The sequence below is a fragment of the Capra hircus genome, chromosome 29, assembly GCF_001704415.2.
Source record: "Capra hircus breed San Clemente chromosome 29, ASM170441v1, whole genome shotgun sequence".
Classification (NCBI taxonomy): Eukaryota; Metazoa; Chordata; class Mammalia; order Artiodactyla; family Bovidae; genus Capra; species Capra hircus.
The window spans coordinates 46880773-46901072 of NC_030836.1; the positions used below are offsets into that span (position 1 = coordinate 46880773).

The 20300-nt window shown below is 53.0% G+C and overlaps 1 protein-coding gene across 2 annotated transcripts in view; it reads left to right on the forward strand.

Moving 5' to 3' along the window:
• The window catches only part of LRP5 (LDL receptor related protein 5), a 122486-nt gene that overhangs the window by 39214 nt on the left and 62972 nt on the right, over positions 1-20300 (forward strand). For both annotated transcript variants that reach the window (XM_018043250.1, XM_018043251.1), the window contains exons 3-5: positions 4895-5092; positions 12264-12460; positions 13534-13665. In XM_018043250.1, the coding sequence (XP_017898739.1) occupies positions 4895-5092; positions 12264-12460; positions 13534-13665 (527 nt within the window). The remainder of the gene's footprint in view (positions 1-4894; positions 5093-12263; positions 12461-13533; positions 13666-20300) is intronic.

Sequence of the window (20300 nt, forward strand, 5' to 3'; positions counted from 1 at the left end):
GGCAGCACCCCAACCTCACTAAACACTGGCCTGGTGGTGGCCCTTGGTGTGAGCTTGAGCTGAGTCCTGGGACAGTGGGTTTCGTTCTCTGGCCACAGATGTGAGGCTGCAGGGACATCACCACCGCCTCCCCAGTCCCGTGGGAGGCTCCCCCGTCTCCCTGTGTCTTCTTGTGATGTCCTCTTCCTGCCTCACAACTGGGCTCCCTCCTCTGATAAAGGGATACTGCCCCAGATGTCATTAGGAGGGTCCTCAGTCCTAACGTCCACCCCAGGGTGCATGACCAAGAGCCCCACAGGCAGAATTGCCCACAGACCCCGGGGATTGCACTCGGGCCATTTCAGCAGTGGCACAGTGCAGTGCCCAGGCCAGGCACCTCTGCTGCGAGCATCAGGCTCCCCGGTGGGGGGCAGAGTAGCCCCTCTGGCCCTGAGGCTCTGGGGCTGGGAGGACATCAACCCCGCACGGGGGCGGGCGATGGGGTGCAGGCCTGTACCAGCCCACGAGGGGCTGTGGTGGCTCCTGGATCTCCAGCTGAAGCCAGGCTGAAACCCAACCCCCTCTTTAAAATGCAAAATGGTCCTTCCCTAAAATAAGACCCAACCACAACCGCACCAGCCGCTGCCCTCTGCGCCGAGCCCAGGCTGTAGTGCTCTGCCTCGGAAGTTGCTGGTCCTCCGTGGAGCTTGGCGGGGCCTCTGGCAGCGTCCAGGCCCTGCACGAGCACGTCCGCACCGGCCGGGCTCTGGGAGCGGGGTGGCCCGCGAGTTCCCCATTTAAGGAAACCAGCCGGCCTCTGTTATGAAACCCGGGGGAAGGAATTTGAATTATGCTCCTCACGGAGGTCCTGAGCCTGCACTTTTTCCGGCCTTTCCCGCTGGCCTCCGAGGAGCCTTTGGGGAGGGCATGAGTGGAGGGCTCCGAGATTTATTCTCCTGATAACTTCTGGGCAGCTGGGGGGCCCGGAGGCTGGGCTCATTCCAGGCTGCTGGGGGTGGGAAACAGGCCTGCGGGAGCCTTTGCAGCTGGCCGAGGGCACCTGTGAGCCTCAGGGGCCGGGAGGGGTTCACCACCGCCCCAGGCTGGCAGAGGGGCATGTGTCCTGAGGTGGACAGGCCTTGGCCCCAATGAGAAAACCACGCTGTGCTCCTGGAGCCTGTGACCAGCACAGCGCGCCCTTTCAGAGCCTCAGTTTTCTCACGTGTCCCACTGGAACAGTGATTCCTGCTCTCCCTGCATTTTGAATTGTGGTGCTGGAGAAGACTCTTGAGAGTCCCTTTGGACTACAAGATCAAAGCAGTCCATCCTAAAGGAAATCAACCCTGAATAGTCATTGGAAGGACTGATGCTGAAGCTGAAGCTCCGATACTTTGATCATCTGATGTGAAGAGGCGACTCTTTTAGAAATGACCCTGCCCTGATGCTGAGAAAGACTGAGGGCAGGAGGCAAAGGGGTGACAGAGGATGAGATGATTGGATGGATCACTGACTCAGTTGACAGGAGTTTGACAAACTCAGGGAGGTGATGAAGTGCTGCAGTCCATGGGATCGCAAAGAGTTGGACACGACTGAGCGAGGGAACAACAACCGCACTGCTTCTCGCTGGATGCACAGGAGCGTGCGTGCATAAGAGGCTTTTTGGAGAGGCGCTCTGAGTTCTCTGTCCCCACGGGGCTGGGGAACAGGGGAGCTTGTGACAGCAGTGGGGTACGGCAGGCCCCTCGCTGCACGTGAAGCCCCCTCAAGCTCGTTCTCATCATCTGTCACAACCCAGCAGCACCAGCGCTGACATGACCCCCCACCCAAGGTCGCTTGACCTCACAGATGGGGTTGGTCCTTGGAGCTCGGTCTCGGGGGGAATGGCAGCCTTGTGCATGTCGTTTTCTCTCTCCCGCTGGACAGAGACCCCCAAAGGGCAAGTCTGGACCTGTTCTCCCCCACACCCCTGCCGGCTTGGCTGGTCCCTGGTGGACGGCAGCGCGGGGTTTGTGATGAGGTTTTACCTCTGAAGATGTGGAGGTGAGAGCTGGGGGGTAGGGGAGGAGCTTGATTGGTAATAGAAGCAGCTGAAAGGGAAGCCCATGGTCCACGGAACTAGGATGCCCGTGAAGTCACCTGTTACCACTCCTGGTGTCCCACAGCCCCTCCGGTCCCTGGCTGGGCTTGAGCTCCCTCCCTGGCTGGGCCTCCCCGCAACAGGACAGCTGGCTCCTAGGAGCCACCCCTTCCAGGCTGATGCCTGTTTGCCCAGTGTAAACCAATCATTTGTCTCTAAAGCAGCCGCTAAGGCCGAGGGTGGTGGGGTTTGCTGATTGCTCAAGGCTCTTCTGTGCTGCCCCAGAAGCGAGTATCACACCAGCTGGAGAGTCTCATGGGCCTCAAGTGGGAGGGGGCCTTTCGAGGGGAATCCAGGCCCTGTCCCCACTCCACTCTGGAGAGACGCTGATGGACAGAGAAGAACGGGTCTGCCCTTTTGTGGCCTGTGACTCCCCCAGAGCCGAAGGAGCCGGGAACCCAGGAGATGCGTGCCCTCCAGGCTGGTGTGGGTCCCCTGTGCTCTCCCCTGAAGGGCTGCATGGAGCGGGCGCCCCGCTAGGACAGCTGGGCCCTGGTGGGGTTTGAATCCATCACCCGAGGTGTATGCATATTATCTCCGCCGCTCTCATGGTGGGACATCAAATAAGGAAGCCTCTACAGAGGCGGTGGGTTCTGGCTGGAGACCCTGAGATCGTGGTTAAGCAGAACAGAATCACCCATAGCCCACCTAGGAATAACTGAGATGTTTATAATTTATTTATTTTGGCCACACCAAAATAAATAGGACACGTGGGATCTTAGCCCCCTGCGATGGAAGTGCAGTCTTAACCACTGGACCGCCTGGGAAGTCCCAGCAGACTTATTTTTTTAAAGCAGTTTTAGGGTCACAGAAAAAATGAGGGGAGGAGTATACAGAGAGCTCCCACATGTCCACAACCATTTAGTGATTTTGACAGAGATTTAATGTCACATATCCACCGTTGTATTATCCTGTGGTGGTGGGTGATTCAGTCCTTCACTGATTTCCTGTCCAACTCTTGGGACCCCATGGACTGTAGCCCGCCAGGCTCCTCTGTCCACAGGATTTTCCAGGCAAGAACACTGGAGCGCGTTGCTGTTTCCTTATCCAGGGGATCTTCCCAACCCAGGGATGGAACTCGGGTCTCCCGCACTGCAGGCCGATTCTTTATCAACTGAGCTACCAAGGAAAGTCCCGTGTTATCCTGTAGAATCACTGTACTGCCCTCTGTGTTCCACTCATTCGTCCCTCCCGAGCCCCCAACAGCCCCTGCTGTTTTTACCGTCTCCGTAGTTTTGTCTTCTGCAGAGTGTCCTGTGCGGCAACCAGAGTATGCAGCCGTTTCACGCTGGCCGCTTTCGCTTACTAATAGGCGTTTCGTGTGGCTCCGTGTCTTTGCACGGCTTAATAGCTCACTTCTCTTTGGCGCACAGTAATATTCCATTATACGTGTTTTAGCTGCCTTTTAGAAGTTCCTTTACGGCATTTTTGTAGGAGGGAAAAATCAGAAGCAACTGCAGATGTTCAGTGTGGAATCACTTAAATAACTTAATGGAGCCTGGTGGGTTAATAGTCCAGTCAGTCAGTTCAGTCACTCAGTCGTGTCCGGCTCTGTGCGACCCCATGGACTGCAGCACGCCAGGCCTCCCTGTCCATCACCAGTTCCTGGAGTTTACTCAAACTCATGTCCATTGAGTCGGCGATGCCATCCACCCATCTCATCCTCTGTCGTCCCCTTCTCCTCCTGCCTTCAGTCTTTCCCAGCATCAGGGTCTTTTCAAATGAGTCAGTTCTTCGCATCAGGTGGCCAAAGTATTGGAGCTTCGGCTTCAGCATCAGTCCTTCCAATGAATATTCAGGACTGATTTCCTTTAGGATGGACTGGTTGAATCTCCTTGCAATCCAAGGGACCCTCAAGAGTCTTCAGCACCACAGTTCAAAAGCCTCAGTTCTTTGGTGCTCAGCTTTCTTTATGGTCCAACTCTCATATCCATACATGACTACTGGAAAAACCAAAGCTGTGACTAGACTGACCTTTGTTGGCAAAGTAATGTCTCTGCTTTTCAATATGCTCTCTAGGTTGGTCATAGCTTTCCTTCCAAGGAGCAAGCGTCTTTTCATTTCATGGCTGCAGTCACCATCTGCAGTGATTTTGGAGCCCCCCAAAATAAAGTCTGTCACTGTTTCCATTGTTTCCCCATCTATTTGCCATGAAGTGATGGGACCAGATGCCATGATCTTCGTTTTCTGAATGTTGAGTTTTAAGCCAACTTTTTCAGTCTCCTCTTTCACTTTCATCAAGAGGCTCTTTAGTTCTTCTTCGCTTCCTGCTATAAGTGTGGTGTCATCTGCATATCTGAGGTTATTGGTATTTCTCCCGGCAGTCTTGATTATAGTCCACAGGGTTGCAAAATAGTCAAATGTGACTTAGCGACCAAACGACAAGAAAATTCCCATTAAAAGAGCAAGAAAGATTCCTATTAGTAAGAAGAAGACAACACTCAGAAGATATTGCTAAATGAGAACAAGTGGAAACAAGGATATTTAATTATCCAACTTTGATTAATAAATAATATATTAGTGGGGATTCCACACTTCCATTGCCAAAGGTGTGGGTTCAACCCCTGGTTGGGGAACTAAGAACCCACAAGCTTCCTGGACAAAAAAAAAAATACATATCACTAACTGCTTAGAAAGCAAATCGGAAGTAGTAAGACCCCACGGCCTGAAGACTGGATGAGGTTTCCGGGCAGATTCATTGTCTCTGTTTCATATGCTTGCATTCATGTAGACAGGAAACAAAAATCAAACAAAAGCAAGCGTTTCTGTCCTCGTTAGGTACATGTACTGGACAGATTGGGGAGAGACACCTCGGATCGAGCGGGCAGGGATGGATGGCAGCACCCGGAAGATCATCGTGGACTCCGACATTTACTGGCCCAACGGGCTGACCATCGACCTGGAGGAGCAGAAGCTGTACTGGGCCGACGCCAAGCTCAGCTTCATCCACCGCGCCAACCTGGACGGCTCCTTCCGGTAAGTCCCAGCTCTGGGCCCTCCCCTTACCCTCCGGCCCGCCAGTCCCCGCTGGGCGTTGGTTGATCCTTCTCAACTCAGGCCCGTGGTCTTGCACCTGAAACCCTGGGGGCCTCAGGAACGCAGGCCTCCCCAGAACAGAGATCAGTAATGGTGCTCACACCGTATCTGACATCCCACCCGAGCAGGGTCTGGGGAGGCACCTGTATCAATTTTATGGCAAAATATAGATGGTTCATTCTAAGTGGGATGGAAAAGGCTATAAAGAGCCCCGTGTCTACATCTAGGTTTGGCCACCAAAGCATTTTAAAATTTCAGAGTTTTTAGGGTTTCAGTATTGCAGATATGCAATTGTGGGCTCAGGCCCAGGAGTTGATGGGGTTGTGATGACTTCTCTGCACACCTTCCTCCCCCCACCACTGAGCTTCTGGAGGCAGAAGTGTGGCGAGAATTGTGTTCACTGCATTCCTGTCTGGCTAGAGGGCCTTACGCATAGTAGGTGGTCAATAAAATAGGCTGAATGAATGAAAAAAGTGTTGTCTTTGTTGGTAATTGCTGTTAGGGCTTGCTGGTCAGCTGGTCGGCTTAACAGTTTCCCTGCTTCATGACATTTTACATGTAGGAAACCCCCCCTACCCCCACCCCGCCCGCCTGCCCGCCCTTACCACTCAAGGGTGGTTTATTCATTGACTTCCTGCCTGCTGGCTCTGTGCCAAGTCTTGGGGCTTCTCCCGCTTGAACAGACCCTGAACCTACACTGGCCGGGCTCCTGGGCCAGGCGGGCAGGGTGTGGATGCTCAGGGTTGTGATGACGCCGCATGCGGAGGATGCAGCGGCCGGACCTCGGTAGACACGGGCAGACACCAGCTGGAGCAGACGTGCAGAGGTGGCAGCCTTGCCACGTTTTATCCAGGCCGTGTGCCGTGGTAATCTGCTGCCGTGTAACAACGTACCCAGATGCTGGCGGCCTGAAACAGTGAACAGACTTCTGTGGGCATCTGAATTTAGGAGGGGTTTAGCTGGGGGGTCCTGGCTCTGAGTCTATTCCGAGGTTATAGCCAAGCTCCCGACTGGAGCTTCCGTCACTGAAGGTGGGACTGTGGCTGGAAGACCCACCTCTAAGGTCACTCTCCGGACTGTCGGCAGGAAGCCTCAGTGCCTCTCTGCCTTCTTAGAGCTGAGCCGTGTGCCCCCGCTGATCTGAAATGTTTCCTCCCATTGTCCTTGGATCACAGCCTGGCCTGGGGCCTGGTTTGAGATTTGGTGGCCTGGGGAACCAAGGTCCTTGGATTGCTGAGTGATCCAGGCAGTTGTGAAGGGTGAGCTTTAGAGTCTACAGCGGCTGCAGGTGGGAGTGCCCTGCTCAAGGGGTTGTGATGAGGGGCAGTGAGGATGATAGTGGCATTTAAAATGGGGTGGTGGTGGTGGTAGTGATGATGGTGATGGTGATGAAGGTGATGATGGTGGTGGTGAAGACGTGATGGTGGTGAGGATATGGTGGCCACGTGATGACCCTTGTATAACACTAGTGTTTTCCTGGACATCCGTCTGTTCATTTTGCTCTCATACCAACCCTGTAAAGTGTTTGCCATCTAGTATGCCTGTGTTCGGTCATGTGTGACTCTGCGACCCCATGGACTGTAGCCCACCAGCCTCCTCTGTCCATGGGATTCTCCAGGCAAGAACACTGGAGTGGCTTGCCATTTCCTCCTCCAGGAGATCTTCCCAACCCAGGGTTCGAACTCATATCTCTTGTGTCTCCTGCATTGACAGGCAGGTTTTTTTATTTTTTATTTTTTTACCACTGGCGCTACCTGGGAAGCCCTGTGTCTGCGGTTATGATCCGCTATAATGCCGGTGTACAGAGAGGGACGTGAACTCGCCCAAGGCCGCACAGCTAGTCAGAGCCAAAGCTGGAAGTGAGGCACTGTGACCCCGGGGCCCGCTTCCAGCCCCTCTTCTACCTACCTGATTTTTCTGGCTCTGCAGATGGTCAGTGCTCTTTATGGGTGTGCCCAGGGCTGTTCAGGTGGCACATGACTTCCTGGTAAAGAAGGTGAGCCCTGGAGCAGACGGACCTGCCAGGCCTCTCTCTTGCTCATGACCGTGGCTGGGTTGCTTCACTGCTCTGAGCCTTGGGGCCTGGGATGGGCGTTGGGGATTGTAATGGTGCTTCCCGGAGGTATTCACAGGGTCTGGTTTTATTATGCACGGTTTCTGGACACAGTAAGCCCTCAGTGAAGGCAGAGGGGGCAGAGGGGTCGTGGGTGGAGCTGCATCCGGGGGCCTGGGGCATCCTGAAAGGAGCAGGGAGGGTGGGTGAAGTGAGCTGAGTCTGGCACTGGCTTCGTGGGGGGGCCTCCAGCTGAGGCAGGGCTCAGGGAGGAGAAACAGCCCTGAGAAGTGACGGGCGTCTGGATTCTCAGTGACGTCATGGAAAGCAGTTTCATGGTCCCTCGGGGCATGAACATTGAATTGGCGTAGGATCCAGCGATTCCGCTCCTAGGTTTATGCTGCTGCTGAGTATGCTCAGTCATATCCGGCTCTTTGAGACTCTATGGACTGTAGCCTGCCAGGGTCCTCTGTCCATGGGATGTCCAAGGCAAGAATACTGGAGCCAGTGGCTATTTCCTGTTCCAGGGGAACTTCCTGACCCGGGATCGAACCCACATCTGTGTCTCCTGCATTGGCAGGCGCATTCTGTACCACTGAGCCACCTGGGAAGCCCTGCTAGGTTTATACCTGCAAAGAATTGAAAATCGGCATTGAAATAAATGTGTATACATGAATATCCATAGCAGGACCATCCCCAATAGCTGAAAGGTGGAGACAACTCAGATGCCCACCAACAGATGAATGCTAGATGGATACATGAGGTGAGTCACGTCTGTGCAACGGAGTATTGCTCACCCACAACAGGAGGGAACAGAGAGATGACACGCCACGGATGGCCTTGAAAACTTGCTGCTCCTGAAGGAGGCTGGACACCAAAGCCCACATATTGTGTGACTCCGTTTATTTGGAAAGTCCAGAGCAGGCCAGTCCTTAGGGACAGAAGGCAGACTGGTGTCAGCAGGCGCTGTGGGGGCAGGAGAGTTGAGGAGATGAGGATTAATTGCTTGGTGTGTTCGGGGTTTTCCTATGGGGATGGGAATGTTTGGGAAGTAGCTGGAGGTGGTGGTTGCCCAACATTATGAATGTGCTACGTGGCCCTGAATTATTCACTTTGAAATGGTTAGTTTGTGTTATGTGAATTTCACCTCAAGACATTTTTTTTTTTCGTTTGTTCGGTTTTGGTTTTTATTGAGATATAATTAGCATATGCAATTATGTTCGTTTTGGGTGTATTACACCATGATTTGCTACACACGTATGTTGCAAAGTGATGACTGTAATAAGTTTGGTTGTTTAGTTAACATCTATCCTTATCACATAGTTGCATTTTTTCCCCCTTGTACATATATATTGCAAAATGATAACCCTAATAAGTTTAGTTAATGATTATCCCTATCAGTCAGTTCAGTTCAGTCGCTCAGTCGTGTCTGACTCTTTGCGACCCCATGGACTGCAGCATGCCAGGCCTCCCTGTCCATCACCAGCTCCCGGAGTTTACTCAAACTCATGTCCATTGAGTTGGTGATGCCATTCAAGCATCTCATCCTCTGTCGTCCCCTTCTCCTCCTGCCTTCAATCTTTCCCAGCATCAGGGTCTTTTCAAATGAGTCAGCTCTTTGCATTAGGTGGCCGAAGTATTGGAGTTTCAGCTTCAACATCAGTCCTTCCAGTGAACACCCAGGACTGATCTCCTTTAGGATGGACTGGTTGGATCTCCTTGCAGTCCAAGGGACTCTCAAGAGTCTTCTCCAACACCACAGTTCAAAAGCCTCAATTCTTTGGCACTCAGCTTTCTTTATAGTCCAGCTCTTACATCTATTCATGACTACTAGAAAAACCATAGCCTTGACTAGAATGACCTTTGCTGGCAAAGTAATGTCTCTGCTTTTGAATATACTATCTAGGTTGGTCATAACTTTTCTTCCAAGGAGTAAGTGTCTTAATTTCATGGCTGTAGTCACCATCTGCAGTGATTTTGGAGCCCCAAAACATAAAGTCAGCCACTGTTTCCACTGTTTCCCCATCTATTTGCCATGAAGTGATGGGACCAGATGCCATGATCTTCGTTTTCTGAATGTTGAGCTTTAAGCCAAGTTTTTCAGTCTCCTCTTTCACTTTCATCAAGAGGATTTTTAGTTCCTCTTGACTTTCTGCCATAAGGGTGGTGTCATCTGCATATCTGAGGTTATTGATATTTCTCCTGGCAATCTTGGTTCCAGCTTGTGCTTCCTCCAGCCCAGCGTTTCTCATGATGTACTCTGCATATAGGTTAAATAAGCAGGGTGACAATCTACCGCCTTGATGTATTCCTTTTCCTATTTGGAAGCAGTCTGTTGTTCCATGTCCAGTTCTATCCCTATACATAGTTACAGTTTTTTCCCTTCTGATGAGAACTTACAAGATCCGCTTTCTTGGCAACTTTTAAATACACTACAATATTTTTAACTGTACATTGTTATGTATTATTAATGTACATGCTGTACATTACACCCCCAGGACTGACTTACCTTAAATCTGGAAATCGGTGTGTTTTGATCTCTTCCACTGTTTCACCCACCGCCCCACCTCTGGCAACCGCTAGTCTATTCTCTGTATCTACGAGGTTGGGCTTTTAATATTTTTTATGGAGTTATAATTAGCATACAATATTACTGTATTCCTTTCAGGTGTAAAACATCGTGATTCAATTATGAAATGATCACAGCAAGAACAGTTAACCATCCATCCCCAAGCAAACTCATTATGGTATTATTGACCATATTCCTTATGTGTGCATTGTATAAATCCCCATGACTGATTTATCTCGTAGCTGGAAGTTTGTACCTCTGATCTCCTCTGTCTATTTCGTCTGTTTCCCCACCCCGACCCCTCTGGCAACCACCTGTTCTCTGTATCTGTGAGTCTGTTTCCCTTTTGTCTTCTGGAATTCACTTGTCAAGAAAATCATATGGTATTTGCTTTTCTCTCTCTGACCCTTTTTCACTTTGCATAATACTCCAGGTCCATTCATGGTGGCACAAATGACCAGATTTCATTATTTTTATGGCTGAATAGTGTTCTGGATTTTATTCACACACACACACCGTCTTTTCTTTATTCACTCAGTTCATCTGTTTATGGACAGAGGTTGCTTCCATACATTGGCCATTGTAATCACAGTTGCAATGAACACAGGGATACTTATATCTTTTCAAGTTTGTGTTTTCATTTTCTTAGGGAACTTATTCAGGTATGGAATTGCTGGATTGTGCGGTAGTTTTATTTTGAGTGTTTTGAGGAAGCTCCATACTATTTTCCATACTGGCTGTACCAATTTACATCCCCACCAACAACACACGAGGGTTTCTCTTCTCTACATCCCTGCCAACCTTGTTGTGTCTTGTCTTTTTGGGGATAAATGTTCTCTGCTTCCTCTTCTATTTTTTGGAATAATTGGAGATGGATAGGTATTAACTCTTCTTTAAATATTTGGTAGAATTCACCTATGAAACCATCTGGATCTGGACTTTTGTTTGGGGGGCATTTATTGATTATTGACTCAATGTTGTTACTAGTTCTTGGTCTGTTCAGATTTTCTGTTTCTTCATGATTCACTCTTGGAAGATTGTGTGCTTATCGGAATTTATCCATTTTCTCTAGGTTGTCTGATTTGTTGGTATAGTGTTCTCTTATGAGGGCTTCCCTAGTGGTTCAGTGGTAAAGAATCCGCTGGCAATGCAGGATTCGATCCCTGGGTTGGGAAGATCCCCTGGAGAAGAAAATCACAACCCACTCCAGTATTCTTGCCTGGGAAATCCCATGGACAGAGGAACTTGGTAGGCTACAGTCCATGGGATGGTAAAAGAGTCGGGCATGGCTTAGTGACTGAATACATTCTCTAATGATCCTTTGTATCCAATAATTTTTTTAAAAAAGTGACGTAAAAGAAATGGGGAAGGGATTTCCCTGGTGATCCAGTGGTTAGGACTGTGCACTTCACTGCAGGGAGCTCGGGTTCGATCCCTGGCTGGGGAAACATCCAATGTGCCGCGTGGCGCGGCCGAAAAAAAAAACAAAAAAAAAACCAGGCAATCGGGTCAGATTGCCACTGAGCACGAGGGTGTGGTCTTCAGCCAGTGGCGCCTCTCAAGTATTTCTCTCCTGGGTGCTGCACTTGGGGCTGAGCACGTGCTGGTGGCCACCCACCCACAGCTCCTGCCTCCTACCCTACAGTGGGGCGAGAGTCATCAAACCAGGTAATTGCATGCTACCAGCTGTGTAAATTATGATTCTATTACCAGCATCCATAATTTCATGAAAACACAAGTTGCTGGGTATTATAAATACACAGAACTCTTCTTCCCTGTCCCTGTAGGTACTTTGTCACTATGTTGTGTCCGACTTTTTGCGACCCCAGGGACTGTAGCCCGCCGGGCTCCTCGGTCCAGCAAGAATATTGGAGTGGGTTGCCATTCCCTTCTCCAGGGGATCTTCCTGAACCAGGGATGGAACCCACGTCTCCTGCGTCTGCTGCATTGGCAGGCGGATTCTTTATCACTGAGCCACTTGGGATGCCCTGAATACACAGACGAGACTACCTTTTTTTATTTTCAGATTGATGCAAGTTTAAGTTGCTTTGGTAAATAAATTATTGGTTTCAGAGGAAAGGGCAAGGTACTTTTGTTCTGGTTTGTATTAAGCTGTTAGAGCGTCAGGCAGGACACGTGCTTGTCATCAGTGTGTTGCCACCAGGTGTGGCTTCTTGCTTGCCACTTCCCTTCCGTGTTTCTTCCTTGTGGGGTATTTTGCCGGCATCCCCTATTCTAGAATCAGGGTGGATGGGGAGCAGTTATGTGTGCAAGAGTGCACATGTCATTGTCAGGGGTGGTGGGAAGTTGGCTGGGACTGGAAGGTGCAACCTGATGGAGGGTTCCTGGGATGCTGGGGTCTCAGGCTGCTCCATCGCCGCTCCATGATCCGGTGAGATGTCGATGGGTCACCAGTGACGATGGAAGGCTTACAAGAAGGGGAACGCAGTGGGGATCCCCCCTGATGGCTTCTCCACCCGCCTCTGCAGGCAGAAGGTCGTGGAGGGCAGTCTGACGCACCCCTTTGCCCTGACGCTCTCCGGGGACACTCTGTACTGGACAGACTGGCAGACCCGCTCCATCCACGCCTGTAACAAGAGGACTGGAGACAAGAGGAAGGAGATCCTTAGCGCTCTCTACTCGCCCATGGATATTCAAGTGCTCAGCCCGGAGCGGCAGCCTTATTGTAAGTCAGGGGCCAGGCCAGGGCTGAGCGCGGGAGGCTGGTGTCTTCACCTGGGGAGGGGGCAGGCTGGGAGAGGTCCCTCTGCAGAGCTGACGTGGGGGCTGCTTTGGGCAGGGCTGTCCTCAGGGGTGGCAAAAGGATTCCCAAGGAAGGTTGCCCTGTTTTATCAAGGCCCGGTGGAGGTTACATACTTACTCATGGAAAATCTGCTCCACGTCTGAGTTCTCAGCCTGGGCTCTCCATGGGGTCGTGGAGGGATCTCTGATGGTGAAAAGCCCCTGTGACAGGCAGCCAGCAGGGCCAGGGACTTGGGTTCACCCACTCCCTCAAGGACCATCACCTGCCCTTATGGGGACCTCCACCAGGTCCCATGGGGACCACAGAGGGTGAGGGGTGGATTCTGGCCTCGATGCTGTTGAAGGTTCCAACTTTGAATTTAAGTGGGGCCCCAGGGGTGGGGCTCTCTGAACTTGTTTTCTGGGGAGAGCTCCCTGGTCCTTATATGGAAGCTGGATTCAATCCTTGGGTTGGGAAGATTCCCCCGGAGAAGAGAATGGCAATCCATTCCACTGTTCTTGCCTGGAGAAAGTTGGACACAGCTGAGCGACTAACACTTTCAGCACTTGGTGTTTCATGGGTCCCGCCCCATCCTGTCCTGGGCAGAGCGAGATGCCGGGAGTGTCAGTTCAGTTGCTTGATGGTTGTGCCAGGGAGAGCTAAAAGTCTCATCACCAGCATCGGGAGGCTCAGCCCTGTGTGGCCACCGAGCACCTGTGCAGAGCCCATGAGCTCCAAGCACGTGACAGATAAAACAGGCCTCCGCTCCAGGAACCCCCGACTCAGGGCGGCACCGCTGCCAGGCGGGCAGGTCCTGGGATCCTGCCAGCGAGGGCTGGGGGTGGCCTGCATGGTGGAGGTGGCCTTGGAGGGGCCCTTATGTAGACGGGGCTTCTCGTTGTAGGAAATTGAGAGCAGGAGGAGGAGGGGCAGGGAGGATGCCCACGTCGGGCGAGGCGGGAGTGTGGGTCGAGGGTCAGTTCCGGAACCGTGTCCCCCCGCCCCGTTTCCCGCAGACCACACGCGGTGTGAGGAGGACAACGGCGGCTGCTCCCATCTGTGCCTGCTGTCCCCGCGGGAGCCCTTCTACGCCTGCGCCTGCCCCACGGGGGTGCAGCTTCAGGACGACGGCCAGACGTGCAAGGCAGGTGAGCCGTGGAGGGGCGGCCACCAGCCTGGGTGCCCATCGTCTGCTTCCCTCAGGGAGGGGCTCACACGGTCTGGGCTCCAAGCCGCGGGGATTGGGTCAGATCTGGGCTCTGCTGCCTGACGGGCGCCCTGGGGTTCCCGTCTGTAAGAGGAGGTCGTGCCGGATGGGCTGAGATCCCGAGTGCCGCGCACCCTGCCTGCTTGTGTGATCACACCCTAAAAGCCGGCCGTTGTCAACTGTTAGGGTAAGGAGGGCGGTGTGCCGGGAACCGGGAGGCAGGAGGCAGCGGCAGACACGTCGGCCTCTCCTCCCGCCTCTTCCGAGGGCTCCCCACTGTGCGGCACCGTGGGCCCTCCCGAAAGCTCCTGTCTTTGCTCTTCTACTTTTTCATAAGCGTTGCTGTGGAACTTATAATTCACTTAAAAAACATTTTATTTTTTATTACTTTTTTTTTTTTGGCTACACTGTGACAGTGTGGGATCTTGGGTCCCTGACCAAGGGTGGAAACTGTGCCCCTTGCTGTGGAAGCAGAGTCTTAACCCCTGGACCTCAGGGAAATCTTATAATTCATTTTGACCCTTGCATCCCATTCCCATGGAATCTCCCTGCCATAATCACCCCCTTCCTTCCCACCGCCTGGAAACGTAGGTCGTGAACATATCCTCAACGGGAGTTATCTTCCGGATGCATGAAGTTTACCTGATTTCCCGCCCCCCCGCCCCCCGCACGAGTGATATTCTTTGCTTTTGACATTTTTCCGCCTCTTTACTCTCCCCCTTGCTTGTTGCACGCTTGCCGCTTCAAGCACTCATGCTGTGATTATTTGTAACGAAGTGTTACCCATCTTGGGGTGCTGCCTGGGGGCCTTTACTGCCAGGTGTGGGGTTCAGGGTGTGCTCTTCTGGAAACGATGTGTGTCCAGGATACAGCTTGTCCCTGGGGACGTCCAGGGCCCAGCACAGCCAGGCAGCACCAGGGTGAACTCGGGCCAGACCAGCAAGGGGGGTGGTGAGAGGTGACTGGAAGCAGCCGCCCCTGGGCCAGCCCCACTTGAGGGAGAGAAAGGGAAGGCAAGGGCTTTCCTGGTAGGCTGTGGGCAGAAGGGAGGAGCAGTAGCAGAACTTGGTCCTGGACTTAAAACAAAAGTTCATGATGGCAAATCTGAAAAACGTGGCATCCACTAGGTTCCATATACCCCCAGGCCGTTCCCATGCGCCTGCTGCGTGCTAGGGTTAAAGCAGGTAGCGAGCCGGCAGGCCTGTTTCCCCGCCGCTCACAGAGCACACGGGCCAGTTGGGTCAGGTTGACGGGTCACACACGCGAATAAAAGTTGTCAACAGATTTGGATCAGAGTAATGCAAGGCGCACAAAAGGGGCTGCGACAGAGAATATAGTTGAGTCCCCTAATCTGAATGAGTTCCCTTCTGGGAGTGCGTTGGTAAGTCCACTTTGTTGGTAAGTCTAACAAAGTTAGCCAAGGTAACCCAGCTAACACAATCGGGTATTTGGTCTGGACTGTAAGAGGCTTATAACACTTTTCATGCAAATAATATGTAAGAAGCAAACACGAAAATTAACACATTTCTTATCTTACAGTATAGTACCTTGAAAAGGACGGTAGTACAGTACAACAGCAAAGAGGGCAAAAAGGGGCTGGCATAGAGTGAACAGGCCAGAAGAGTTACTGACTCGGGGAGGGAGAGGAGGTGGGAGATGGCAGAGCTGAAGGATAGTCAGCGGCAGGAGATGGAGGGCAAGCTGCAGTGTTGGTCACACCTGGCTGGATGCCACAGATTCTGATCCCTCGCCGGAACCAGATGCACGTTCGCATCTTTAAAGTTCGCAACTTGACAGCTTGTGTGTCGGAGGCTTACTGTAATGCACAGGGGGGTGGGTCGGGGGGACTGACTCCCTGAGGTGGATGGCCAGAGAAGGTCCACCCCAGGAGGTACCGTTTAAGCTGAGACTTGGGGATTAGCAGGGAGGAGGGAGATGGAACAGAGAGAAGGAACAGCCTGTGTGGCTGCCCTGTGGCAGGAGCCAAGTTGGTGTCAGGACCGACCTCACAGGTGTCTGATCTGTGCAGGCGCACGGAGCCCCAAGCTCAGAAGAGCCTCGTTTTGTGCTCTGCTGTCGACTTGAGAGGACCCTGCATTTCCACTCTGCAGCGGTCCCTGCAAATTATGGAGCCGTTTCTGCTTTGTGTATCGCAGAAACTAAAGGGAAATCTGGAAATAGTGGAGATGTTTTGGTGTATCTTTCTCTGCTCTTTCGCCGCATGTGTCTGTACTTTCCGGTTGACAGTATTGCAGGAGCATTTGCAGTTATATGAGATGCGTCCCAGGTGGCTCAGCGGTGAAGAATCCCCCTGCCAGTGCAGGAGGCGCAGCAGGTGTGGGTTTGGTCCTTGGGTGAGGACGATCCCCTGGAGGAGGAAATGGCAACCCGCTCCAGTATTCTTGCTGGGAAAACCCCATGGACAGAGGAGCCTGGTCGGGTACAGTGCGTGCGGTCCCAGAGTCGGGCATGACTAAGCGCGCACACAGCGCTTCAAGAGCATGTGTTTACTGCCTGAAGAATGTTTTATCAGCGTGCAGACCTTCAAATCATCTTCCTCCTGTTGGGCATTTCTGTTCTACTTGTGTTTTTGCAATTTCCGAGTCTCGCTGCTGTGAGAGGGCTGGCTTCGGTCCTGGCCCTGGAGGTAGAAGGATCTGGATCTGCTGTCTGTTCTCTGCCATCGATGGGTGCTGTCTGCCTGAGCCCTGTGTGGGATCGGTTGGTGATGTCTGCTCGGGGAGAAGGAGGGGGATACATGTATGGTTGCCATCTCCACCCACTCCAAGTATCTAGAACCAGGCTGCATGTGGGCATTTGGGGAAGGACCAGGGATGGATATGTCAACTTAAAAAAATACACAGTATGAGAATTGTGAGTTACGTTTAATTTGGGGTAAAATGAGGGCGATAGCCCGGAGATAGCATCTCAGATAGCTGAGAAAGAGGTAGGGAAAAGGTCAGTATATATGTGATCTTGGTGAAGAAGTTCATGCAGTCAAGCGCATAGTTTTGCAGGTTTCTGCTAGTCGCAAGGAACAGATGTCACGTCACATGAAGGGCTGTAGCGCTTTTCTAGATATGAGGAGATACAAGAATTGGCTCATAAAATGGGCATCTGAAAATATCTAACCATCCGAAGGCCCATCCTGCCAGTTTTTCCTGGAGCACAGATGCCTCCACTTCTACTCTCCACCCCGAGCTCCTTTCAGGACGAGTTGAAAGTCAGCAGCAGCAGCAGCAGCACACGACCTAATCTTGGTAGAGGCGGATGGCAGTGCCTGTGCCGCGTGCCAATTTGTAGCTGACAGACACAACCCCAGGAAGGTAGCTGGCGCAGCAGCGCCTTCCCCAGTGGGGGCCTTGTGCAGCTGCTTTGGTTAAGGGGCCTTCCTGCGTCAAAGTTCCACGAGTGGGGTGTGGGCAGAAATGGGCTCTGAACCCTCATGGAAGCCCAGAGTCACGCCCCAGTGGAGTGGCACAGCCAGAGAATCCTGGAGTTCCAGAAGATACTTGACCAGACCGCCCTGGGGTGTAGCCCTGGGGCCCTGCCACTCTGTCCCTCCCTTCCTAATCTGTGATTTGGGGGGTGGGGGCGGGTCGAGACCACCCCCTGCCAGGGAAGCTGTGGAGAACCCAGGGCGTCAACAGGAGTTGCAAATGCTGAACGGGACCCCGTGCACTCAGTGGGTTTACAGAAACAGTAGCCATGCCCACCATTCATGCCGTTGACATTGGGTCAGGCCCACGGGGCTGGGTTTGCCTCCATTGTCTGAGGATCCCTGGGGGAGGCCCCGATTCCTTTCCAACCAGAACAAGTGGGCACTGTAGCCTTCTTTTGGGTTTCCACCATCCCAGTAGCTGGGGCCTCTGAACTCTGGGGGCTGCTGCCTGGGGTCGAGTCCTTTGAGAGGATTGTGTACCCTCTGCAAGCATCACCTGCAGGGAGAGGGGTGGGAGAGCTTCCTGGAGGAGGCGATACCCAGGACTGGAAGCTCTGTGCTGGGGAGCTGACACCGATACCTGATACCCACGAGGGGAACTGGGGATTAGCAGCAAAGCCCGTCTTTCCTGTCGGAAGCAAGCCCTCGGGGGCGGGATGTGCGGGGTGTGCGGGGTGTAGGGTGGGGTAGGGCTGGGGCTCATCCAGTTCCCAGAGAGCCCCTGGGAGTCAGCCACTGGGGCCACCTTCCCTGGTTTGGTCAGAACTGCCCCCTCCCCAGCTGGGAAGTACACTTTTTCAAATGACTCAGCTGGAGAATGCCAAGCTCGTGGAAGAAAAATGTTCTTGTTGTCATTCCGAGGGGCCCCTGCTTGGGTGGGAGCGAGGGACAGGGCGGGGGGCTGCATAGAGGCAGACAGGACGTCGTCACACTGAGGCAGCGTCCACCTGCGTTTGCTCCATATGCCCCCGTCCAGGACCAGAGTGTCAGGTCAGAAGAGGGAACAGCTTAGAGAGACAGAAGCCATGGACGGGAGTCTTGGTTTGCATGAGAATGGGATGCCCAGGGCCCGGTTTTTATAATGCTGGTTCACAGCCCAATTGCTTCCCACTGATGCAGGGTTCATTCTAGGGGGTCAAGGGCGGCTTATGTAGCTCCTGCCTTGGAGCTTGTTAGAAGCTGAAGCGATCTGGGGGCAGCTGGGGTGGGAAAGGGTAAACAGAATTTCCTAAATGTTCTAACTGAAGTCGAGAAGCAACCCAGAAGCTTCTTAGAGCATTTCAAGGGTTTGCCCCCAAGGTGGCTTTCTGGACATTCGAGGTGGTCCTCAAACATCTCCCTGTGTCCTTCACCCAGAGGAGCGCAGGCGTGAATGAGAAGGGAGTTCTGTCCCCAAGGGGTCCTCCTCAGCTGTCTGGATGACAGATGCAGCGAGGACCCAGTGGGGCTGAGGGTTTCAGACGTCACACACAGCGATGCCTCCCCTGGCGGACGGGGGTATTCGGGACGCAGATCCCCCCGCTCCCAGCCTCTGTTCTTTGCCACAGACGGAGTGTCATGTTAAAGGATGACGTTTGATGGAAAGGACCCCACCCCCCACCCCCTGCCCTGCTCCCGTCTCCTGGGCGCGGTGGCTGCCTTCCCTGCTCCTGCAGCCTCCCAAGCGGCCGCATCGCTGGTGTGTGTCGCTCTGCATCCTGGCGGACGTAAATCATGTGTGGAATGCGGGTTTTGACTGCTGACGCCACGCGGGGTATCAGCTGCAAACACTGCCTGGAGACAGAGGCTGGCAATGCGAGGGTAACATGAAGCAAACGAGGCGCTGAAGCCTATTGAATGTCACTGGCGGGGCTCCGAGGATCTGGCGCAGGTGCCTTGCCGGCCGGAAGGCAGCAGTGCCCGTGGAGGGCCGCCAGGGTCTTCCGAGGCTCGGGGTGTCCGGTAGGGAGGATGGAATTCTGGGGCCAGCTGAGGAGGCCCCGGGATCACTCGGGGATCTCCTCTTGGCTGTGGAATTGGTGAGGTCCAGTGTCCCATGGGGGTCAAGAGACAAAGCCACATGGTGAGGGCTCTGGAGGAAGCCCTGGGCTAGGGGGATGGCCTCTGGGACAGAGGGAAATGGACACAGACTGTGCCTGGGCGGCTTCCGTCCAGGACAAGGTGTGTCGAAGGCAACATTTGCGACAAATAACACGGCTTTGGTCTTCAGTTGAGAGCCTGCCGAAGACTTCGGGTAGCGAGGAAATGCTCTCTTGGGCATACCCAGAATTTAGAGTGATTTTCCTGGTGGCTCAGATGGTAAAGAATCTGCCTGCAATGCAGGAGACTCAGGTTCAATTCCTGGGTTGGGAAGATCCTCTGGAGCAGGAAATGGCAACCCGGGACTCCAGTATTCTTGCCTGGAGAATTCCATGGACAGAGGAGCCTGGTGGGCTACAGTCCATGGGATCACAAAGAGTCAGACACGACTGAGTGACTAACATTTTCACTTTTCAATCATGTGATGGCTTTCTGTGTGCAGTGTTCCTTTTATGGAACCTTAACTCATGTGCCGGCTGTGTGATCTTGGGAAATTGGCTTAGCCTCTCTGTGCTTCCATTTCCTCAGCAGTAAAAAGGGATGATCAGCTTCCCTGGTGGCTCAGACGGTAAAGAATCTGCCCACAATGTGGGAGACCTGGGTTTGATCCCTGGGTTGGGAAGATCCCCTGGAGGAGGGTGTGGCAACCCACTCCAGTATTTTGCCTGGAAAATCCCCATGGACAGAGGAGCCTGGCGGGCTATTGTCCACAGGGTCGCAAAGACTTGGACACGACTAAGCGAGGAGTAAGCATGTAGTACCTGATTCATGGGGTTGTTGGGAAGAAGGCCTGGCTGCCTAACAAATATGAGCTGTGCTTGAATTTGAACTTGAACTTGGAGTCAGGCAGGCATGATGGCAGGAGAGCAGTTCTTCCATGGACATTTGGAATCAGAAGTAGATGTGGATGCCAACTGGTACCCAGAGGAGCTGGGAAGTGGGGCCCAGTGTTTGGGGAGCCCTCTTCACCTGGCCAGTTGGAGAGCCAGGCGTGTGGCTCTCCTTTCTGGGGATGAAGGCCAGTGTTGAGCTAGAAGGATTCTGGATCGGGGCAG